We start from the raw sequence: 25953 nt of genomic DNA, 5'->3' as shown, positions 1-25953 counted from the left end.
CATGTTCCTGAACCCCATGTCCCTGACCCCCATGTTCCAGACCCCCATGTTCCAGACCCCCATGTTCCTGAACCCCATGTTCCAGACCCCCATGTTCCAGACCCACATGTCCCTGAACCCCATGTTCCAGACCCCCATGTTCCTGAACCCCATGTTCCTGTACCCCATGTTCCAGACCCCCATGTTCCAGACCCTCATGTTCCTGACCCCATGTTCCAGACCCCCATGTTCCAGACCCTCATGTTCCAGACCCTCATGTTCCTGACCCCCATGTTCCAGACCCACATGTTCCTGACCCCCATGTTCCTGAACCCCATGTTCCTGACCCTCATGTTCCAGACCCCATGTTCCTGGACCCCATGTCCCTGACCCCATGTTCCAGACCCCATGTTCCAGACCCCCATGTTCCTGACCCCATGTTCCAGACCCCATGTTCCTGACCCCATGTTCCAGACCCCATGTTCCAGACCCCCATGTTCCTGAACCCCATGTTCCAGACCCCCATGTTCCAGACCCTCATGTTCCAGACCCCCATGTTCCAGACCCACATGTCCCTGACCCCCATGTTCCAGACCCACATGTCCCTGACCCCCATGTTCCAGACCCCCATGTTCCTGACCCCATGTTCCAGACCCCCATGTTCCTGACCCCCATGTTCCTGACCCCCATGTTCCAGACCCTCATGTTCCTGAACCCCATGTTCCAGACCCCCATGTCCCTGAACCCCATGTTCCTGAACCCCATGTTCCAGACCCTCATGTTCCTGACCCCCATGTTCCAGACCCACATGTTCCTGAACCCCATGTTCCAGACCCACATGTTCCAGACCCCCATGTTCCAGACACCCATGTTCCAGACCCCCATGTCCCTGACCCCCATGTTCCAGACCCCATGTTCCTGACCCCATGTTCCAGACCCCATGTTCCTGACCCCATGTTCCTGACCCCATGTTCCAGACCCCCATGTTCCAGACCCTCATGTTCCTGAACCCCATGTTCCAGACCCCCATGTTCCAGACCCACATGTCCCTGACCCTCATGTTCCAGACCCCATGTTCCAGACCCTCATGTTCCAGACCCACATGTTCCAGACCCCCATGTCCCTGACCCCATGTTCCAGACCCCCATGTCCCTGGACCCCATGTTCCAGACCCCCATGTTCCAGACCCCCTGTTCCTGGACCCCCTGTTCCTGACCCCCATGTTCCTGACCCCCATGTTCCTGCACCCCATGTTCCAGACCCATGTTCCAGACCCCCATGTTCCAGACCCACATGTTCCAGACCCTCATGTTCCAGACCCCATGTTCCAGACCCCCATGTTCCTGACCCCCATGTTCCAGACCCCCATGTTCCAGACCCCATGTTCCTGAACCCCATGTTCCAGACCCCCATGTTCCAGACCCTCATGTTCCTGAACCCCATGTTCCAGACCCCCATGTCCCTGACCCCCATGTTCCTGAACCCCATGTTCCAGACCCCCATGTTCCAGACCCACATGTTCCTGAACCCCATGTTCCAGACCCCATGTTCCAGACCCCCATGTTCCAGACCCCATGTTCCAGACCCCCATGTTCCTGAACCCCATGTTCCTGACCCCCATGTTCCTGACCCCCATGTTCCAGACCCCCATGTTCCAGACCCCCATGTTCCAGACCCCATGTTCCTGACCCCCATGTTCCTGAACCCCATGTTCCAGACCCCCATGTTCCAGACCCTCATGTTCCTGAACCCCATGTTCCAGACCCCCATGTTCCAGACCCCCATGTTCCTGACCCCCATGTTCCAGACCCCCATGTTCCAGACCCCCATGTTCCAGACCCACATGTTCCAGACCTCCATGTTCCAGACCCCCATGTTCCTGAACCCCATGTTCCTGACCCCCATGTTCCAGACCCCATGTTCCAGACCCCCATGTTCCTGAACCCCATGTTCCAGACCCCCATGTTCCTGAACCCCATGTTCCTGAACCCCATGTTCCAGACCCCCATGTTCCAGACCCTCATGTTCCAGACCCTCATGTTCCAGACCCCCATGTTCCAGACCCTCATGTTCCAGACCCCCATGTTCCAGACCCACATGTCCCTGACCCCCATGTTCCAGACCCCATGTTCCAGACCCCCATGTTCCTGACCCCCATGTTCCAGACCCTCATGTTCCTGAACCTCATGTTCCAGACCCCCATGTTCCTGAACCCCATGTTCCAGACCCCCATGTTCCTGACCCCATGTTCCAGACCCCCATGTTCCAGACCCTCATGTTCCAGACCCCATGTTCCAGACCCCATGTTCCTGACCCCGTGTCCCTGAACCCCATGTTCCAGACCCCCATGTTCCAGACCCCCATGTTCCAGACCCATGTCCCAGACCCATGTTCCAGACCCCCATGTTCCAGACCCCCATGTTCCAGACCCCCATGTTCCTGACCCCCATGTTCCAGACCCCCATGTTCCAGACCCTCATGTTCCAGACTCCCATGTTCCAGACCCCCATGGTCCTGACCCCATGTTCCAGACCCCATGTTCCTGACCCCATGTTCCAGACCCCATGTTCCTGACCCCCCTGTTCCTGACCCCATGTTCCAGACCCCATGTTCCAGACCCCATGTTCCAGACCCCATGTTCCAGACCCCATGTTCCAGACCCCATGTTCCTGACCCCATGTTCCAGACCCCATGTTCCTGACACCCATGTTCCAGACCCCCATGTTCCAGACCCCCATGTCCCTGACCCCATGTTCCTGAACCCCATGTTCCAGACCCCCATGTTCCAGACCCCCATGTCCCTGACCCCCATGTTCCAGACCCCATGTTCCAGACCCCCATGTTCCAGACCCCCATGTTCCTGAACCCCATGTTCCTGACCCCATGTTCCAGACCCCCATGTTCCAGACCCTCATGTTCCTGAACCCCATGTTCCAGACCCCCATGTTCCTGAACCCCATGTTCCAGACCCTCATGTTCCTGAACCCCATGTTCCAGACCCCCATGTTCCTGAACCCCATGTTCCTGAACCCCATGTTCCAGACCCCCATGTTCCAGACCCTCATGTTCCTGAACCCCATGTTCCAGACCCCCATGTTCCAGACCCCATGTTCCTGAACCTCATGTTCCAGACCCTCATGTTCCTGAACCTCATGTTCCAGACCCACATGTCCCTGACCCCCATGTTCCTGAACCCCATGTTCCAGACCCCCATGTTCCTGACCCCATGTTCCAGACCCCATGTTCCTGACCCCATGTTCCTGACCCATGTTCCAGACCCCCATGTTCCAGACCCCATGTTCCTGGCCCCCATGTTCCTGTACCCCCTGTTCCAGACCCCATGTTCTTGACCCCCATGTTCCTGACCCATGTTCCTGACCCCCATGTTCCTGACCCCATGTTCTGACCCCCATGTTCCAGACCCCATGTTCCAGACCCTCATGTTCCAGACCCCCATGTTCCAGACCCCCATGTTCCCTGGACCCCATGTTCCAGACCCCATGTTCCAGACCCATGTTCCAGACCCCATGTTCCAGACCCCATGTTCCAGACCCCATGTTCCAGACCCCATGTTCCAGACCCCATGTTCCTGACCCCATGTTCCAGACCCCCATGTTCCAGACCCCATGTTCCAGACCCCATGTTCCAGACCCCATGTTCCAGACCCCATGTTCCTGAACCCCATGTTCCTGACCCCCATGTTCCAGACCCCCATGTTCCAGACCCTCATGTTCCTGAACCCATGTTCCAGACCCCCATGTTCCTGAGCCCCATGTTCCAGACCCATGTTCCAGAACCCCATGTTCCAGACCCCATGTTCCAGACCCCATGTTCCAGACCCCATGTTCCAGACCCCCATGTCCCTGAACCCCATGTTCCAGACCCCCATGTTCCTGACCCCATGTTCCAGACCCCCATGTTCCAGACGCCCATGTTCCTGAACCCCATGTTCCAGACCCTCATGTTCCAGACCCCCATGTTCCAGACCCCCATGTTCCAGACCCCATGTTCCAGACCCCATGTTCCAGACCCCCATGTTCCAGACCCCATGTTCCAGACCCCCATGTTCCAGAACCCCATGTTCCAGACCCCATGTTCCAGACCCCCATGTTCCAGACCCCCATGTTCCTGAACCCCATGTTCCAGACCCCCATGTTCCTGAACCCCATGTTCCAGACCCCCATGTTCCAGACCCTCATGTTCCTGAACCTCATGTTCCAGACCCACATGTCCCTGACCCCCATGTTCCTGAACCCCATGTTCCAGACCCCCATGTTCCAGACCCCCATGTTCCAGACCCATGTTCCAGACCCCCATGTTCCAGACCCCATGTTCCAGACCCTCATGTTCCTGACGCCATGTTCCCGACCCCCATGTTCCAGACCCCATGTTCCAGACCCCATGTTCCAGAGCCTCATGTTCCAACCCCCATGTTCCTGACCCCATGTTCCTGACCCCCATGTTCCAGACCCTCATGTTCCTGACCCCCATGTTCCAGAACCCCATGTTCCTGACCCCCATGTTCCAGACCCCATGTTCCAGACCCCATGTTCCAGACCCCATGTTCCTGACCCCATGTTCCAGACCCTCATGTTCCAGACCCACATGTTCCAGACCCCATGTTCCAGACCCCATGTTCCTGACCCCCATGTTCCAGAACCCCCATGTTCCAGACCCCATGTTCCTGACCCCCATGTTCCAGACCCCATGTTCCTGACCCCATGTTCCAGACCCCATGTTCCAGACCCTCATGTTCCAGACCCCCATGTTCCAGACCCCCATGTTCCAGACCCCATGTTCCAGACCCTCATGTTCCTGACCCCATGTTCCAGACCCCATGTCATGTTCCTGAACCCCATGTTCCTGACCCCCATGTTCCAGACCCCCATGTTCCAGACCCTCATGTTCCAGACCCCCATGTTCCAGACCCCCATGTTCCAGACCCTCATGTTCCTGAACCCCATGTTCCAGACCCCCATGTTCCAGACCCCCATGTTCCAGACCCATGTTCCAGACCCCCATGTTCCAGACCCACATGTTCCAGACCCCATGTTCCAGACCCCCATGTTCCAGACCCCATGTTCCAGACCCATGTTCCAGACCCAGACCCCCATGTTCCAGACCCCATGTTCCAGACCCCATGTTCCAGACCCCATGTTCCAGACCCCATGTTCCTGAACCCCATGTTCCAGACCCCCATGTTCCAGACCCACATGTTCCAGACCCCATGTTCCAGACCCCATGTTCCAGACCCCATGTTCCAGACCCCATGTTCCAGACCCTCATGTTCCAGACCCCCATGTTCCAGACCCACATGTTCCAGACCCCATGTTCCAGACCCCCATGTTCCAGACCCCCATGTTCCTGAACCCCATGTTCCAGACCCACATGTCCCTGGACCCCATGTTCCAGACCCCCATGTTCCAGACCCCCATGTCCCAGACCCCCATGTTCCAGACCCCATGTTCCAGACCCCATGTTCCAGACCCCCATGTTCCAGACCCCATGTTCCACGCCCCCATGTTCCAGACCCCATGTTCCAGAAATCCCATGTTCCAGTCCCCATGTTCCTGACCCCCATGTTCCAGACCCCCATGTTCCAGACCCCCATGTTCCAGACCCCCATGTTCCTGAACCCCATGTTCCAGACCCTCATGTTCCAGAACCCCATGTTCCAGACCCCATGTTCCTGAACCCCATGTTCCTGAACCCCATGTTCCAGACCCCCATGTTCCAGACCCCCATGTTCCAGACCCACATGTTCCTGACCCCCATGTTCCAGACCCCCATGTTCCTGAACCCCATGTTCCAGAACCCCATGTTCCAGACACCCATGTTCCAGACCCCATGTTCCAGACCCCCACGTTCCAGACCTCATGTTCCAGACCCAGACCCCCATGTTCCTGAACCCCATGTTCCAGACCCTCATGTTCCAGACCCCATGTTCCAGACCCCCATGTCCCTGAACCCCATGTTCCAGACCCCCATGTTCCAGATCCCCTGTTCCAGACCCCATGTTCCAGAACCCCATGTTCCAGACCCCCATGTTCCTGACCCCCATGTTCCAGACCCCATGTTCCAGACCCCATGTTCCAGACCCCCATGTTCCAGACCCCCATGTCCCTGAACCCCATGTTCCAGAACCCCATGTTCCAGACCCCCATGTCCCTGAACCCCATGTTCCAGACCCCCATGTTCCAGACCCCCATGTCCCTGACCCCATGTTCCAGACCCCCATGTCCCAGACCCCCATGTTCCAGACCCCATGTTCCTGACCCCCATGTCCCAGACCCCCATGTTCCAGACCCGCATGTTCCAGACAGGAGACCTCATGCCCAGAACCCCATGTTCCAGACCTCATGTCCCAGACCCCATGTTCTGGACACCCATGTTCCACCCCATGTTCCTGCCACGAAACCCCAGGTCCTCCACCAGACCCCATGTTCACCTCACCCCATGTTTGCAGACCCACCCCATCTTCCAACCCCAGCTGACAGTGAACCCCATGTTCCAGACCCTCATGTTCCAGACCCCATGTTCCAGTGAGGATGAGGAGACCCCATGTCTTCCTGAACCCCATGTTCCAGACCCCATGTCCACCTGACCCCCATGTTCATGTCCCTGAACCGCATGTTCCACCTCCACCAGACCTCATGTTCCGAGGTGACCCCATGTTCCAGACCTCCAGTCCCCATGTTCGAACCCCATGTCTCTGGAACCCTGTGTTCCCAACCCTCTGTTCCAGACCCCATGTTCCAGCCCCCTACCCAGGCCCCCCATGTTCCAGACCCCCATGTTCCTGGAACCCCATGTTCCAGACCCCCATGTCCCTGGACCCCATGTTCCAGACCCCATGTTCCATGAACCCCATGTTCCAGACCCCACATTCCCAGACCCCATGTTCCGCCACCCATGTTCCAGGCCCCCATGTTCCTCCTGTCCCTGGATGTCCCTGAACCCCATGTTCCAGACCTCATGTTGAACGTCTTATGTTCACCGACCCCATGTTCCAGAGACCCTACAAACCAGACCAATGTCCCAGAACCTATGTTCCAGACCCCTGATGTTAAACCATGTTCTCCACCATGTTCCAGGACCCCATGTTCCTGGAACCCCATGTTCCTGAAACCCCATGTTCCAGACCCCCATGTTCCAGACCCACATGTCCCTGAACCCCATGTCTAGACCCCCATGTTCCAGAGACCCCATATGTTCCAGACCCCCACACCCATGTGGAACACCCCATGTTCCAGACCATATAAAACATGTCAGGACCCCATGTCCCTGAACCCCATGTTCCAGACCCACATGTCCCTGGCCCCCATGTTCCAGACCCACATGTCCCTGAACCCCATGTGTCTTAGAACCCTCATGTTCCAGACCCACATGTTCCAGACCCTCATGTTCCTGAACCCCATGTTCGCCCTGAACCGACCCCATGTTCCTGACCCAAACTGGACCCTCATGTTCCAGACCCCATGTTCCCAGGACCCCATGTTCCAGACCCCCATGTTCCATCTCTCATGTTCCAGACCCCATGTTCCAGACCCATGTCCCAGACCCCATGTCCCTTGGAACCCCTATGTTCCAGACCCCATGTTCCAGACCCCATGTTCAGACCCCCATGTTCTGACCCCATGTTCCAGACCCCAGTGTTCCAGACCTCCCATGTTCCAGACCCCATGTTCCTGAACCCATGTTCCAGACCCCTGTTCCAGACCCTCATGTTCCTGAACCCCATGTCCCTGAACCCCATGTTCCAGACCCACATGTCCCTGACCCCATGTCCTGAACCCCATGTTCCAGACCCCATGTTCCTGAACCCCATGTTCCAGACCCCATATGTTCCAGACCCCCATGTCCCCTGAACCCCATGTTCCAGACCTCATGTTCCAGACCCCCCATGTTCCAGACCCCATGTTCCTGACCCCATGTTCCAGACCCCATGTTCCAGACCCCCACCCCATGTTCCAGACCCCATGTCCCAGAGACCCCCATGTCCTGAACCCATGTTCCAGACCCCATGTTCCAGGACCCATGTCCCTGGGAAACCCCACATGTTCCAGACCCCCATGTTCCTGAACCCATGTTCCAGACCCCATGTTCCTGAACCCCATGTTCCAGACCCCATGTTCCAGACCCACATGTCCCTGACCCCATGTTCAGACCCCATGTTCCTGACTGTGTTCCTGAACCCCATGTTCCAGACCCTGTTCCAGACCCCATGTTCCTGACCCCATGTCCCAGACCCCCATGTCCCTGAACCCCATGTTCCAGACCCTCATGCCTTGAATCCCCATGTCTTGAACCCTATGTTCCAGACTCCCATGTTTCAGACCCCATGTCCTGGACCCCATGTTCCAGACCCCCATGTTCCAGACCCCATGTTCCAGACCCCCATGTTCCTGAACCCCCATGTTCCTGACCCTCATGTTCCAGACCCCCATGTCCCTGAACCCCATGTTCCAGACCCTCATGTTCCAGACCCCCATGTTCCAGACCCCATGTCCCTGACCCCCATGTTCCTGAACCCCATGTTCCAGACCCCCATGTTCCAGACCCACATGTTCCAGACCCTCATGTTCCTGAACCCCATGTTCCAGACCCCCATGTTCCAGACCCACATGTTCCTGAACCCCATGTTCCAGACCCCCATGTTCCAGACCCATGTTCCAGACCCCATGTTCCTGAACCCCATGTCCCTGACCCTCATGTTCCAGACCCACATGTCCCTGACCCCCATGTTCCTGAACCCCATGTTCCAGACCCACATGTCCCTGAACCCCATGTTCCAGACCCCCATGTTCCAGACCCCCATGTTCCAGACCCCCATGTTCCTGAACCCCATGTTCCAGACCCTCATGTTCCAGACCCCATGTTCCAGACCCTCATGTTCCTGAACCCCATGTTCCAGACCCCCATGTTCCAGAACCCCATGTCCCAATCCCCATGTCCTGGACCATGTCCCTGACCCCCATGGCCACCCGAGTGTTAGCATCCGAACACCGCAGCTGCTTCAGGAGACCCCCGAACCAACCAGGCCCGGAAGGCCTCCTTCTTCAGCTTGACGGCTTCCTTCACACCCGGTGTCCACCCCCGGGTTCTCTGGTTGCTGCCACGACACCAGGGTCCTCCACCAGACGGTCCCAGTTCACCTCACTACACGTTTGGGCTTTAATGAATGCTCACCTCACCGCCCATCCCTCCGATCCAAACTTCCAGCTGAAACACAGCCTCTGCTCCTCTCTTCACCTGAGTTTCCAAGACATACGCAGATCAGATGATAGGATTATAAAGTCCATCATGATCCTCAGGTGTTCTGGTACCAGGTCCACTTCTGAGCCCAACTATAACTATCTGGTACCGCTCCACCTCCTCCACCAGCTCTGGCTCCTTCCCCCAGTGGTACTACTCGTGGTACTACTCGTGGTACTACTCGTGGTACTACTCGTGGTATTAGTCAGGAGGAGAATCGGTCCAACATGTTGGCAGCTGATGAAGATATTTTATAATATGTAAAGTCATTTGTGAGAAGGGAATGTCTCGTTTGGAGATCGTTACCGTGAGCCGGGATGGAGAGAGATCATCTGGTGGTCGTCGTCTGGCACGGTGTTGACACAGCGACTGTCGGCTCTGATTGGTCCTGGCCTCATCACCGTCATCAGAACCTCCTCCCATTGGTCAGGCAGCTGCAGGACCAATGCATCACAGGTCGGATGGTTCAACATGTCGTCTTTCCTGCATTGCTTCTGCAACTTCAACTTTATTGCAAATGCACAATATAAATTGTGTTTTGTGTCTTGAACAACGGTAAAGTCTTGATCCAACGTGTCGTCTCCTTTCAGATTTGAAGTGATGTGTTGACGGGTTATGTACAGACTGACGACACGTCTGATCTAGCTGCTGCTGGCCTGGTCTGAGGGGAGTGATAACCTGTCAGCTGCTGGGCAACAATATGGACGCTCTATTGGTCACAAGTGGTCATATGGAGTGAGAAGCTCCAGCGGGTTGTCCTCAATCAGATGATCGCAGTTCGATCCCCGGCTCCTCTCGTCCATGACGATGTGTCCTTGGGCAAGGCAGATAACCCCAAATTGCCCCTGCCTGCTGTGCCTAGGCTGTGTAAAGGTGAGTGAATGTTGGTAAATTGGGGGGGATGGGCAGGTTAGTGTACATTCCATTTATTATGTCTGCTGATTATGTCCATCTTATCAGCAGGTCTGATTTAACTTCACAAAGTCTCCATCAACTTCTCTCTCTCGGAGAGTGACACCAGCATCCATCCATACGAGTTGGTTAGGCTGGTGGGAGGGGCTACACCAGACTGTCGTGGTCCTCCCTGAGGGGCTACACCAGACTGTCGTGGTCCTACCTGAGGGGCTACACCAGACTGTCGTGGTCCTACCTGAGGGGCTACACCAGTCTGTCGTGGTCCTACCTGAGGGGCTACACCAGACTGTCGTGGTCCTACCTGAGGGGCTACACCAGTCTGTCGTGGTCCTCCCTGAGGGGCTACACCAGACTGTCGTGGTCCTACCTGAGGGGCTACACCAGACTGTCGTGGTCCTCCCTGAGGGGCCACACGGTCTGTCGTGGTCCCTACCTGAGGGCTACACCAGACTGTCGTGGTCCTACCTGAGGGCTACACCAGACTGTCGTGAATACCACCTGAGGGGCTACGGGTCTGTTGGTCTCCTGAAATACCGGTCTATGGTGGTCCTACCTGAGGGGCTACACCAGACTGTCGTGGTCCTACCTGAGGGCTACACCGTCTGTCGTGGTCCTCCCTGAGGGCTACACCGTCTGTCGTGGTCCTCCCTGAGGGGCTACACCAGACTGTCGTGGTCCTCCCTGAGGGGCTACACCAGTCTGTCGTGGTCCTACCTGAGGGGCTACACCAGACTGTCGTGGGTCCTCCCTGAGGCTACACCGGTCTGTCGTGGTCCTCCTGAGGCTACACCAGACTGTCGTGGTCCTCCCTGAGGGGCTACACCAGTCTGTCGTGGTCCTACCTGAGGGGCTACACCAGACTGTCGTGGTCCTACCTGAGGGGCTACACCAGTCTGTCGTGGTCCTACCTGAGGGGCTACACCAGACTGTCGTGGTCCTACCTGAGGGGCTACACCGGTCTGTCGTGGTCCTACCTGAGGGGCTACACCGGTCTGTCGTGGTCCTACCTGAGGGGCTACACCGGTCTGTCGTGGTCCTACCTGAGGGGCTACACCGGTCTGTCGTGGTCCTCCCTGAGGGGCTACACCGGTCTGTCGTGGTCCTCCCTGAGGGGCTACACCGGTCTGTCGTGGTCCTCCCTGAGGGGCTACACCGGTCTGTCGTGGTCCTACCTGAGGGGCTACACCAGACTGTCGTGGTCCTACCTGAGGGGCTACACCAGACTGTCGTGGTCCTCCCTGAGGGGCTACACCAGTCTGTCATGGTCCTACCTGAGGGGCTACACCAGACTGTCGTGGTCCTACCTGAGGGGCTACACCAGACTGTCGTGGTCCTACCTGAGGGGCTACACCAGACTGTCGTGGTCCTACCTGAGGGGCTACACCAGACTGTCGTGGTCCTACCTGAGGGGCTACACCAGACTGTCGTGGTCCTACCTGTGCAGCTACACCAGACTGTCGTGGTCCTACCTGAGGTGTTACGCCAGACTGTCGTGGTCCTCCTGAGGCTACACGGTCTGTCGTGGTCCTACCTGAGGCTACACCAGACTGTCGTGATCCTACCTGAGGGGCTACACCAGACTGTCGTGGTCCTCCCTGAGGGGCTACACCGGTCTGTCGTGGTCCTACCTGAGGCTCGTAGCGGATCAGGATGTCATATTCCATGGAGTGGGGGATGTTGTCCACAGAGAACTCCAGGAAGGCCCCCTCTGGGACATTGACCAGGCAATACCTGTCCATGTGGGACTGCGATCCAGAGGGTGGGGTCTTGGGACCACCATCACTCCCTAAATAGACATGAAAACAGACAAAACAACATTTTACAAGCTAAAAGGTGGCACTGAAGACGTTTTACTTTTTTAAAGAAAACTAAGAAGCACATTTAGCCAGGAAGAGAAGAACAAAATATATAAATCATATTTCTTTTTCGAGAGAAGCAAAAACTTTGAAGAAAAGATGCCTGGAGGTAATCCCCCGCAGACTAATGTGGTGGGTTTGTGTTTGGTTCATAATTCTTTCATTTCTTCTTTCTCCAGACGTCTCCTCACGCTGCCACAAGGACAGATACAGGAGAACATTCCTGCCGGCGGCTATGAGGCTCTATAACAGATCACCTCTTGCCAGATCATAGTGCAATAACTACAACAATAACTGAATACTTACACTATGTTGATCTGCACTTCACACATCTCATTTGTTTGCACTACACACATACACACACATTTCATTTCATTTGCTCTGCACTCATACACACACTTTGCTTTTTGCACTCTGTCTATATTTAATATTTTTTGTATTTGATTTGTCAGTGTTGTTCTGTGTTGTGTATGCATGTGTGTTGTATATTTACATATATATTTTGTTTTGTATTTTACTTTTATTTTACTTGTATACTTCTATATCTTTCATCCCTGTTTCTTATATTTTGTGTTTTGTTTTTATTCTTGTGTGTTGCTGCTACTGTCACGACAAATTTCCCCTTAGGGATTAATAAAGTATATATCTATCTATCTAATTAACCTTGTGGTTGACCTTGTGGTTGACCTCGTGGTTGATCTTGTGGTTGACCTCGTGGTTGACCTCGTGGTTGACCTCGTGGTTGACCTCGTGGTTGACCTTGTGGTTGACCTCGTGGATGACCTTGTGGATGACTTCGTGGTTGACCTTGTGGATGACCTCGTGGTTGACCTCGTGGATGACCTCGTGGTTGACCTTGTGGTTGACCTCGTGGTTGACTTCGTGGTTGACCTTGTGGTTGACCTTGCGGTTGACCTTGTGGATGACCTCGTGGTTGACCTCGTGGTTGACCTTGTGGATGACCTCGTGGTTGACCTCGTGGATGACCTTGTGGATGACCTTGTGGTTGACCTTGTGGTTGACCTCGTGGTTGATCTTGTGGTTGACCTTGTGGTTGACCTCGTGGTTGACCTTGCGGTTGACCTTGTGGATGACCTCGTGGTTGACCTTGTGGTTGACCTTGTGGATGACCTTGTGGTTGACCTCGTGGTTGACCTCGTGGTTGACCTTGTGGTTGACCTCGTGGTTGACCTTGCGGTTGACCTTGTGGATGACCTCGTGGTTGACCTTGTGGATGACCTTGTGGTTGACCTCGTGGTTGACCTCGTGGTTAGCACTTTGGGGTCCACCTCCTTCACTTTGACCACCAGCTGACCAACAACTACCCGACTCTGCACCTTCTGGGATCCTGTGGCTCAGTATTGAGCAGGGGCATCCATTGAATCAGAGGATCGGCGCTTCGATCCCCAGCTCCTCTAGTCTGTGTCGATGTGTCCTTGGGTAAGACACTTCACCCCAAACTGCCCCATAGCTGTGCATACGATGAGTTAACCCCTTAGCCCCTGCCCTCAGGATGTGAACGAGTGAATTACGACAAGTAGTGTTGAGGCGAGTGGTCGGAAGACTAGAACAGCGCTATGCAAGTACAGTCTATTTACCATTTCCCTTCTCTACCGCTCACCCTCTCTACCCGACGACAAGTTGAAATGTTTAGAGAGAAACCAGGACGTGTACTCTGCTACATTTGGATGCATTGGCTGCGTTACTTTTGTCTTCGAATTCTTTGATCCACTGGTAATCCATTGGGTGACAAGGCTTTGAAAGGGTTAAATAGGACTCACGGGTCCAAGCGTGGCGTCCTCTGCCTCATAGGTGTAGTGATCCAGAGCGATGAAGTAGAATCCAGACTCCACCTGATCGCAGCGTCGGCCGAACATGTGACTTCTGCAGATGCACTGACCACTCACCTGGTCACACCTGCCGGATGACAAATGAAGAACAAAAGAAATAACTCATCTGGTCACATGACATCTAGTGTTCATCTGGTCGCATGACATCTATTGTTCATCTGGTTTCATGACATCTATTGTTCATCTGGTCACATGACATCTATTGTTCATCTGGTCACATGACATCTATTGTTCATCTGGTCACATGACATCTATTGTTCATCTAGTCACATGACATCTATTGTTCATCTGGTCACATGACATCTATTGTTCATCTAGTCCACAGGTCACTAACTGGCGGACCGCGGTCCGGGTCCGGACCCAGAGGCCGTCCCATCCGGACCCGGACCGCCAGCCAAAACAGAAGGTTATGATTTAAAACCTGACGGGGTGTTTTAATTGTTTTACCTGGCGAAAGGCGCAGCTTTTGCAGTCTTTACGGTAGTGGTTTAGCGGATGCGGAAACGCACAGACCAATTGCATGCGAGTTTAGCCATCCCACGTGATACCACTCAGCCAATCAAATCTATGCATTCTCGGCGGTAAACATTACGTCTCAACAGACAGCGCTACGCAGACAGATGAGAAAGTAGAGGCAGGTTACACTTGAAAAGACGGTAGAAAGAAAAAGAAAGATAGCGATACATGTAGAAAACAAAGGGAGAGAAACGGACGACTGCGCCGGAGAAAGTTGAGAGAAAGGGAGAGAAACGGACAACTGCGCCGGAGAAAGTTGAGCAAAAGACGGGTGAGACAGCGAAAGGGAGAGAAACGGACAACTGCGCCGGAGAAAGTTGAGAAAAAGGCGAGTGAGACAGAGAAAGGGAGAGAAACATAAGGAACAAATGTCGCTCTCCAAAAAAAGAAAAGTTGACAGCGAAAATAGAGCATTTAATCTGGAATGGACACTCATTTCTGTTCATACTTCCCACAGGGAGCACAAAACCAGTGTGTCTTATATGTTCAGAAACCGTGGCACTTATTAAAAGTGGCAATGTGAAACGCCATTATGAGACAAAACATAAAGGTTTTGAACAAACATACCCACTCAAATCCAAGTGAGATCACAGAAAATAAGTGGTCTCACAGCCCAATATGAACAGTCCACCAGGATCCTGAGCCACCGTTCACTGCCCAACAACGTGCTCATGAGTGTTCCTCAGAGTTGCTTGGATTTTGGGGCAACACAAAAGCCATTTACTGATGGAGGCTTGTCAAAGAATGCATGAGTGTCGTCGCTGAAACATTACTTGACGGAAAACCAAAACAAGAGCTTTGTGATAAGATAAAGCAAATACCCATGTCAGCATCATCTGCCACAAAGAAAAGTGAAATATTAACTCAGGATGTGCTAACCCAGCTAAATGAAGCCATACATAAGGCACCATGTGTAGGCTTAGCTGTGGATGAGTCCACTGACATCTGTGACAATGCTCAGCTGTTAGTGTACGTCAGGTTTTTCAACACAGACCAGAAAGCATTCTGTGAAGACCTGTTAGGTGTCACTCCCCTTCAGACCAGTACAAGAGGAGAAGATATCTACCTGGCCATTAAGGAGATCAGAATTAGAATCAGAAATCAGAATCAGAAACAGGTTTATTGCCAAGAATGTTTTCACAAACAAACGAGGAACTTTCTTTGGCGGAAGGTGCAAGAATCGCGCACCAAGACACCGAGGCGCCGTCCGCGGCGCCATCTTGGAAAGGGTGGATGAAAATTATAGCATAACATGAGGGAAGAGAGGCGAGAAAAAGAAAAAGCAACCCCCCGACTATGCCTCTAGAGGGGTACAGTGTGGGAGCAGGAGAAACAAAAACACCATTGCACATAAGCACATACATCTTAGACATGACTTGCAACGAGTAGGAAGGGGGGGAGGGGAGGTAAGCCAAAGACTGGGCGATAGCCCCGCCATTGGGGGCAGAAGGTAACCAGCACCGACAAGCAGCCAGCCGGTCCGTCAGCCGTCACGGCGGACACAGACCCGTCCTGTCACCCTGGGGGCAAAGCAGGCGGCGTGGGATGGGGTTAGTGAATGCATTTCAGTGTGTTGAAGGTGTGTGTGCGTGGCCTGATGTGTCGTCCTCCCCCAGTCCACAACAGACAAAGTTCCCAGACCGCAAGATGGTCGTTGCCATGGAGATAGCCTTGAAGGGTCCTGGGGAGAAAACAACCACAGGTGTCTGTGGATAAGGGGAAGGGGATGAGAGAGATTCTCACTTCAGTGATCTTCGGGGGAGTTGTTGTTCCAGTAACGGCCTTGGCCAAGGCCCGTCCTGGTAGAGGGAGCCGAAAGCAGATAAGATTGGGATTGTTTGGTCTTCCAGTAGCTGCATTTCAATTTTGCGCACCTACTATTCCTCCATTTTCCTCCCATTTCCAAATAGGATTTCAAATCGATCCAATTTCATTTGCAGAGCCATCAGCTTCTCCACGATGTTGTCATTCTGACGGTTTAATGCCACAGTCTGAGTGCCAACAACTCTGCCCAACGCGTCAATCATGTCGGGCAGCCTTAGGGGGCTTTTAACGGCTGTCACCGTTTCCTTAATTTTCCGATAAGCCAGCGCAGCACCAACTCCAATCAGCAGAAATCCTGTAATCAAAGTTCCGAATAGGTAGATGTCTTCTACGTCCTCCACGGAAAGGGCTGCTAGGCACAAGACACGCCACTTCCCCCACGCGTCCATCGTGTAACCAGCAACACTCGTCCCAGCAGGACAGGCAGGCAGATGTTAACGAAGAGAGGAATAGAACCAACACAAGTGGTTTCAATAGCCACAGATGGAGCCCCTGCTATGATGGAGAGAGAAAGGAGCTGTAGCAAGACTGAAAGAGGACAATCCAGAGCTCATAGCTTACCATTGCATCATTCATCAATCTGTCCTCTGTGCCTCCCTGTCAGATGAGCATGCTGAAGTGATGAATACAATGATGAAAATGATCAATTTTCTCAGGGCATCCTCTTCCACCCAGCATCGCATGCTGAGGGAATTCCTCAGAGAAGTTGATGCCAATGCTGATGATCTTTGCTGCACAATAATGTGAGATGGCTCAGCAAAGGAGGGTCTTAGCGCTTTTGGTCCATCAGGAGGAAGTAGCATCTTTTTGGCAGAGCTAACACATCAGAAAGCAACACAGTTTTCTCTCTTTTCGGAAATGATAAACAGATGGATAATGTGGCCTTTTTGGTTGATATCACTGCATCTGAATGAACTGAATTTGAGGCTACAAGGCAAGGACAATTCAATTTGTGAACTGATGACCGCTGTCCGCTCCTTTCAAAAGAAACTTGAGTTGTTCAAGGAAGACCTGCAGAGACTGTGCACACTTCCCAGCAGTGCAGGAACAGGTTCAGGGACAGAGATGCGTCTTCTTTGTTGACTTCATTGATAAGCTGATCGTAAACTTCAGCAACCGTTTTGACAGCTTCAGCTTTGGACAGCAGCTCACCATGTTCATTCAGAACCCATTTATCATCACTGATGTCAGGGGTTCTCAAAGTCACACAGCACTTTAAATGGGTAAATCCTGGGCCTCTCCAGATGCAACTGGTTGATCTCCAAGCAGATGTGTCCCTGAAAGAGCAGTTTCTAAGAACTGACCCTTCCACTTTCTGGCTCCAAACGGTCCCTGAGACAGCTTTTCCAGGTCTGAGGAAAGTTGCCATATACATCTTGACCATGTTTGGCTCCACCTACAACTGCGAGGCAGCTTTCTCACGATGAATATCATCAAAAATAAATATCGCTCGAGGCTCACCAATGAGCACCTCCACATGTGCATGAGGATGGCCCTGACTCCATTCAAGCCCAGGTTTAAAGTCTGGCAGGACAAGCTAGAGCTCAATTCTCACACTGAGCAAACAAGTGGGGAGTGGGATGCAAGAGTGATGCTCTAAAACTGTTCAATTGTTAAGATGTGTTGAGATTTATTATCTGTAAAATTGTTTGAGACTGTGAAACAAATGGGAAATTTAAGCTTTTCCTTCCTTCATTTAATTTTTCTGAAGTTAAGCACTTTATTTGATTATTATTATTTATTATTACATGCACAATTTTCATTTTGTATTTATTTTATTTTAAATGCAGCCTTATTTTTTATTTAGTTCATGAGAACATTATACATATCTGCAGTCCAGTTCTATGTTACATGATAATAAATATTGTTAAAAAGTGTTTTAATCGTACTGAATTCATTTGATTTGAAAGGTATTGATTACATGCAGATGTTGATACAACTACCAGGCTATATATATCACACTAAATAGTTAGACATTATGATCTTCTGGACCTTTGCTTCAAGAAAATTTCTCTAACTGGACCTCTTAACATTTTAGTTGAATACCCCTGATCTAGTCACATGACATCTATTGTTCATCTGGTCACATGACATCTATTGTTCATCTGGTCACATGACATCTATTGTTCATCTAGTCACATGACATCTATTGTTCATCTGTTCACATGACATCTATTGTTCACCTGGTCACATGACATCTATTGTTCAACTAGTCACATGACATCTATTGTTCATCTGGTCACATGACATCTATTGTTCACCTGGTCACATGACATCTATTGTTCATCTAGTCACATGACATCTATTGTTCATCTGGTCACATGACATCTATTGTTCATCTGGTCACATGACATCTATTGTTCATCTAGTCACATGACATCTAGTGTTCATCTGGTCACATGACATCTATTGTTCATCTAGTCACATGACATCTATTGTTCATCTAGTCACATGACATCTATTGTTCATCTGGTCACATGACCTCTATTGTTCTGTCCATCCTGATAGAGGATCCTCCTCTGTTTCTGCCCTTTTGATCCCCTGAAAGGGTTTTAGGTGCAGTTGTTCCTGTTCTTATGTGAGGTCAAGGGTCGGCGGATGTTGTGTGTACAGATTGTAAAGCCCTCTGAGGAGAGACGTGGGTTCTATGAGGTGAATTGATGAGACTGATGAAGTGCAGCTTGGGATCGGTCCGCTGAGAACAGCTTCATGGAAGTCAAATTAAACCTTTTTTTTGTCGTTTAAGGAAATGAAAAAAATTAATTCCTAAAGCAAGTAATTTGGAATTATTCTAAGAATTAATTATATTAAATAGATAACTATATTCCATGTTCATCAAATAGTTTGGAATCTCCCAGGATTAATCCCTAATTTGGATGTGGACTTACTGGTTGTTGACGGCTCCTCCAAGGTCACAGTCACATGGTCTGCAGCCATCCATATCATTACTGAGACCCCAGTGTTCAGCCTGAACACACACACACACACACTCAGTTCTTTGTGTCTTTTCAGTTTACAGTGAGCTTTTTAATCTGACGTGGTATCTGTAATATTACAAAGAGAACATGTGAAGTTGGTGAAGAGTGTTCTCACCACACACTGGTCACAGCCTCGTCCCGTCACCAGACGTTTACAGAAGCAGCTTCCCGTTTCACTGTCGCAGGGATTTCCTCCAGGAAGTGTTCCCACTGGCTGAAACACGAAAACACGCTGACACGAAAAATGAAAACACAAAACACACTGAAACACTAAGAAACACAATGAAACACGAAGAAACACGCTGAAACACGAAAAACAAGAAACACGAAGACACACGCGAAACACGAAGAAACATAAAGAAACGAAGAAACACAAAGAAACACGGAAAACACGAAAACACGTAAACACGAAACACGCTGAAAGACGAAGAAACACGAAAGAACAAGAAACACGAAGAAACACGAAGAAACACGCTGAAACACGAAAAAACAAGAAACACAAAGAAACACGCTGAAACACGAAGAAACACGCTGAAACACGAAAGAACAAGAAACACGAAGAAACACAAAAAAACACGAAGAAACATAAAGAAACACGAAGAAACACGCTGAAACACGAAAGAACAAGAAACACGAAGAAACACGAAGAAACACAAAGAAACACGAAGAAACACGAAAAAACACGAAGAAACACGCTGAAAGACGAAGAAACACGAAAGAACAAGAAACACGAAGAAACACGAAGAAACACGCTGAAACACGAAAGAACAAGAACATCAAGAAACACGCTGAAACACGAAAGAACAAGAAACACGAAGAAACACAAAGAAACACGAAAAAACACGAAGAAACACGAAAGAACAAGAAACACGAAGAAACACAAAGAAACACGCTGAAACACGAAAGAACAAGAAACACGAAAAAACACAAAGAAACACGAAGAAACACAAAGAAACACGCTGAAACACGAAAGAACACGAAACACGAAGAAACACGCTGAAACACGAAAGAACAAGAAACACCAAGAAACACGAAGAAACACGCTGAAACACGAAAGAACAAGAAACACAAAGAAACACGCTGAAACACGAAAGAACAAGAAACACGAAGAAACACAAAGAAACACGAAGAAACACAAAGAAACATGAAGAAACATGAAAAAACACAAAGAAACACGCTGAAACACGAAAGAACAAGAAACACGAAGAAACACGCTGAAACACGAAAGAACAAGAAACACGAAGAAACACAAAGAAACACAAAGAAACACGAAGAAACACAAAGTGGAACAGTTCAGCTCCACACCTTCGTTCTTGTCTTGGTTGTTTTCATCCTGTCTAACTATCACGTCATTCCAGATCCTGCTCCCATCTCGTCAGTCCAGCTCCCTTCACCTGCCTCTGGTCACTCCCTCGTTACCTTCACCTGCCTCTGGTCACTCCCTCGTTACCTTCACCTGCCTCTGGTCACTCCCTCACCTGCCCTGGTCACCCCTCGTTACCTTCACCTGCCTCTGGTCACTCCTCGTTACCTTCACCTGCCTCTGGTCCCTCGCAGTCCTCGTTACCTTCACCTGCCTCTGGTCACTCCCCTCGTTACCTTCACCTGCCTCTGGTCACTCCCTCGTTACCTTCACCTGCCTCTGGTCACTCCCTCGTTACCTTCACCTGCCTCTGGTCACTACCTCGTTACCTTGACCTGCCTCTCGTCACCCCTCGTTACCTTCACCTGCCTCTGGTCACCCCTGTTAGTCCCTCACCTTCACCTGCCCTGGTCACCCTCTAGTCCCTCGTTACCTTCACCTGCCTCTGGTCACTCCCTCGCTAGTCCCTCGTTACCTTCACCTGCCTCTGGTCACCCTCGTTAGTCCCTCGTTACCTTCACCTGCCTCTGGTCACTCCTCGTTAGTCCCTCGTTACCTTCACCTGCCTCTGGTCACTCCCTCGCTAGTCCCTCGTTACCTTCACCTGCCTCTGGTCACCCTCGTTAGTCCTCATTACCTTCACCTGCCTCTGGTCACCCTCGTTAGTCCCTCGTTACCTTCACCTGCCTCTGGTCACTCCCTCGTTAGTCCCTCATTACCTTCACCTGCCTCTGGTCACCCCTGCTAGTCCCTCATTACCTTCACCTGCCTCTGGTCACCCTCGTTAGTCCCTCATTACCTTCACCTGCCTCTGGTCACTCCTCGTTAGTCCCTCATTACCTTCACCCACCTCTGGTCACTCCCTCAGTCCCTCATTACCTTCACCTGCCTCTGGTCACTCCCTCGTTAGTCCCTCATTACCTTCACCCGCCTCTGGTCACTCCCTCGTTAGTCCCTCATTACCTCACCTGCCTCTGGTCACTCCCTCGTTAGTCCTCATTACCTTCACCTGCCTCTGGTCACTCCCTCGTTAGTCCCTCATTACCTTCCCCTACCTCTGGTCACTCCTCGTTAGTCCCTCATTACCTTCACCTGGTCTTCATGCCCGCCTCACCTGTTGCCCATCCGCCTGTTAGTCCCCATCTACTCAGGTTCCCTCACTTGTCCTCTGCCAGGTTGTCTTGTGTTTCCAGCCCAAGCCCTCACGCGTTACTTGAGTCAAGATATTTCGTTCTGTTTTGAATTACGTCCTAAGTAAAGATCATTATTTGCAGTGCTGTCTCCGAGTCGTGCTTTTGGGTCCACTTAATCCCCGTGACACCTAAGAAACACGAAGTGTGTATGTGTTATGTGTTGTGTATTGTGTATAGTGATGTGTGTGTGTAGTGTTGTGTATCGTGTGTGTGTAGTGCTGTGAATCGTGTGTATGTGGTTGTAGTGTATCGTGTGTGTGTGTGTGGTACCCTTGCAGCCCTCTGGCCCCTCCCCCATGCCGTGGTGCCCCGGCCTGCAGCGGTCACACCGCTCCCCCTCCACGTTCTCCTTGCAGCGGCACTGCCCGGCCACCAGGCCGGTGCTCAGGTCCGTGGTCCAGTCACAGGCCCCCCCGCTCAGGGAGCCCCGGGCCTCGCAGTCACAGGCTGTGGAGACACACAGGACCCCGCAGGTTACGACATTCATCGCCCGCCCGTTCGGGACTTTCACGGACAGGATATCTAGGAGCGCCCGGGGACGGACGACGTGGGAGTCGGGATCTCCTCTCTGCAGGTCACGTGGTCCCGTTGACCTCCAGCATGCACCGGTCTACAGCCGCGTGGGACAGGCCTCGGGGTCTCGGTTCATGAGCGTGTGGACTCACGTTGGCAGACCTCGGGGTCTCTGGCGTCCCTCGGGGTGCCGGTAGTAGAGCGGTTCATGAGCGTGTGGACTCACGTTGGCAGACCTCGGGGTCTCTGGCGTCCCTCTCGGGGTGCTGGTAGTAGGCCGGGCGGCAGCGCTCACAGCGGGGTCCGGCCGTGTGGTGCCGGCAGCCGTCACAGACTCCTCCGCTGGTGTTCCCCGAAGCCACGAACACGGTCATGTCGAAGTGACACGAGGACGAGTGCTGGTTACAGTTACACTCTGCAAACACCACAGAAGAAGAACAGATGCAGTCAGTTCCTGTGAACAAGTCAGAGAGATCTCTCATCTGATGGTTGCAGCTGTTGTTTCAGACGCAGGTCATAATGATTGACTATTGATCAGATGGAATATGAATTCATAAATGACAGTATCTTTTTAATCAAAAGGAAATAGTTAAATAAAAACACCATACACATACAACATAGATGACTATAACCAGGTACATGGATGCATTCAGTGTTCTGACGGTTATAAAGATGCACATACTGCACCTGAATGCAGATCATATTAGTTTATGCAATTTAAGCATAACAAATGCTGAGCTTTATGAAAAGATAACTAATAATGTGCACCAGTTTATTTTGTCTGTTGTATATTCACAATTGCTCCTTTCTATTGTTTGTCTGATTGCTCGATTAATCAATGGCATAATCGCTCAACAGCTGCAGCTCTAGTCCTCCAACACGATGGACTCACTCTGGCAGGCGTTGGTGTCGCGGCCCTCATGGTCTCCACGCAAGTCTGGTAGAACTCGTGACACTTCTCACAGTTCAGACCTTTAGTGTTGTGGTTACACATGCAATGACCGTGAACCTGAACACAACACAGATATTCACATCTGATATAATCAATATTAACCTGTAGTTACTGGACCACTCACCCTTAGATATCACCCTCACCTCTATAGGTATCACCCTATAGAGCTCACCCTACCTCTATGGGACTCACCCTACCTCTATAGGACTCTATAGAGCTCACCCTACCCTCAATGGGACTCACCCTACCTCTATGGGACTCTATAGAGCTCACCCTACCCTCTATGGGACTCACCCCACCCTCTATAGAGCTCACCCACCCTCTATGGGACTCACCCTTTAGAGCTCACCCTACCTCTATGGGACTCTATAGAGCTCACCCTACCTCAATGGGACTCACCCTTTAGAGCTCACCCTACCTCTATGGGACTCTATAGAGCTCACCCTACCTCAATGGGACTCACCCTACCCTCTATAGGACTCTATAGAGCTCACCCTACCCTCTATGGGACTCACCCTTTAGAGCTCACCCTACCCTCTATGGGACTCTATAGAGCTCACCCTACCCTCTATGGGACTCACCCTTTAGAGCTCACTCCTACCCTCTATAGGACTCTATAGAGCTCACCTACCCCTCAATGGGACTCACCCTTTAGAGCTCACCCTACCCTCTATGGGACTCTATAGAGCTCACCCTACCCTCAATGGGACTCACCCTTTAGAGCTCACCCTACCCTTTATGGGACTCTATAGAGCTCACCCTACCCTCTATGGGACTCACCCTATAGAGCTCACCCTACCCTCTATAGGACTCTATAGAGCTCACCCTACCCTCTATGGGACTCACCCTTTCCCCTTCAGAGCTCAGCCTGCCCTCCTCAAGACTCACCATGCCCTCAGTGCTCTGGCCGGCTTGGTGGATGGGGGCACACTCAGAGGCGTGTCCATAGCAGAAGCAGTTCCCTCGGACCACCATGTCAAAGATGGCGTAGTAATACTTCTCTTTAATCTCCATACGAGAGTCCAGCAAGTTATCGCCGAGAGTGTGCAGTCTGGTGAACTTCACCCGCAGGTTGGTGATCTTCAACATGTCTGAACAAAAGATCAATCACAGGTCAAAAATAGATAATATCTAATCAATAATCCCAACAGATCATATAGTTATTGTCTGGTGTGAGGAGGCATACTCTGGATTCTGGGGCTGTAGGGATCATCGATCCGGAACACTGGGTTCAAAACTCTGAAAATCACCTGCAATCACCAAATGTTCCACGTTTTATTAAAGGTGTAATTAAAGATGACATCACAGTGACGTCAAAACACGTGTAATGTGATACTGTCCTGTCCTCTACAACACTGTGGTTCCAAGACCAGCTGTTGGTGACAGAGTACTGCAGTACCTCTCCTTCAGTGGATGGCTCGATGTCGGAGTAACGCGAGTCACAGATGACGTCATCGACCTTCTGCATTGGTCCCTGGGAAACAGAGGGGAAGGAGGCCTCACAGTCGTAGGCGAAATAACGATAAAGCTGCCACGTTTTCCCGAAGTCAGCTGAGCGCTCGATCACCATGGCAGCAGGTCGAAATGTCTGAGGAGAGAACATATTAATGTTATAAAACATACTTGAACTAATATTAGCTGCTCTGCACTGGCTCCCCGTTAATTCAAGAATCACATTTACAATCCTTCTCTCACCTACAAAGCTTTGATTGGCAATGCTCGATCATATCTTAAGGAGCTTGTAACATGTTACCCCACTAGAGGGCTTATAGTACCATGCTACCCTACTAGAGAGCTTGTAGTACCATATTTCCCCACTAGAGAGCTTGTAGTACCATGTTACCCCACTAGAGAGCTTGTAGTACCATGTTACCCCACTAGAGGGCTTGTAGTACCATGTTACCCACTAGGCTTGTGAGAGCTCGTAGCCATATTACCCCACTAGAGAGCTTGTACCATGTTGCCCCACTAGAGAGCTTGAGTACCATGTTACCCCACTAGAGAGCTTGTAGTGCCATGTTACCCCACTGGGAAGTGTGATGCCACATTCTTGCCTAGAGGCTTGTAGTACCACATTACCCCACTAGAGGCAGCAGTACCATAATGCCCACTGGGAAGCGAAACCATGTACATGTTGCCCCACTAGAGAGCTTGTAGTACCTGTTGCCCCACTAGAGGCTTGTGGTACCATGTTACCCACTAGAGAGCTTAGTACCATGTTACCCCACTAGAGGCTTGCTTAATTGCCATGTTGCACTAGAGCTTGTAGTACCATGTTGCCCCACTAGAGAGCTTGTAGAAATTCATGTTACCCCACTAGAGAGCTTAGTACCATGTTACCCCACTGGAGAGCTTGTAGTGTCATGTTGCCCCCACTAGAGGAGCTTGTAGTACCATATTTTGCTAGAGGCTTGAGTAGTACCATGTTACCCCACTAGAGGCTTGTAGTACCATGTTACCCACTAGAGAGACTTGTAGTATGCATGTTGCCCCACTAGAGAGGCAGTGCCATGTTACCCCCACCTAGAGGCTTGTAGTACCATGTTACCCCACTAGAGCTTGTGGTACCATGTTGCCCACTAGAGGCTTGTAGTACCATATGTCTCCCCACTAGAGAGCTTGTATGTTACCCCACTAGAGAGCTTGTGGTACCATGTTACCCCACTGGGAGGGCTTGTGAGTACCCATATTACCCCCACTAGAGGCTTGTGGTGCCATGTTACCCCACTGGGGAGCTTGGTACTTGCTGCACAGAACAC

General features: G+C 51.6%; 2 protein-coding genes across 2 annotated transcripts in view; both read right to left on the bottom strand.

The window, feature by feature from the left end:
• Positions 1 to 9180, bottom strand: part of LOC130194891 (laminin subunit beta-1-like) — a 58047-nt gene extending 48867 nt beyond the window's left edge. The window contains exon 1 of the mRNA XM_056416100.1: positions 9169 to 9180. Within this exon, the coding sequence (XP_056272075.1) occupies positions 9169 to 9180 (12 nt within the window). The remainder of the gene's footprint in view (positions 1 to 9168) is intronic.
• Positions 9181 to 12659: 3479 nt separating this feature from the next.
• On the bottom strand, positions 12660 to 24815 carry LOC130194889 (laminin subunit beta-1-like). The gene is given in 10 exon segments (XM_056416099.1): positions 12660 to 13353; positions 19319 to 19387; positions 21858 to 22176; positions 22469 to 22657; positions 23135 to 23163; positions 23165 to 23179; positions 23181 to 23251; positions 24083 to 24285; positions 24381 to 24444; positions 24594 to 24815. Coding segments are annotated over 10 exon segments (1875 nt in total).
• Between the last annotated feature and the right edge of the window lie 1138 nt (positions 24816 to 25953).

The sequence above is a fragment of the Pseudoliparis swirei genome, chromosome 6 (genome assembly GCF_029220125.1).
Source record: "Pseudoliparis swirei isolate HS2019 ecotype Mariana Trench chromosome 6, NWPU_hadal_v1, whole genome shotgun sequence".
NCBI classification, from domain to species: Eukaryota; Metazoa; Chordata; class Actinopteri; order Perciformes; family Liparidae; genus Pseudoliparis; species Pseudoliparis swirei.
This window is presented reverse-complemented; position numbering and strand designations above follow the sequence as displayed.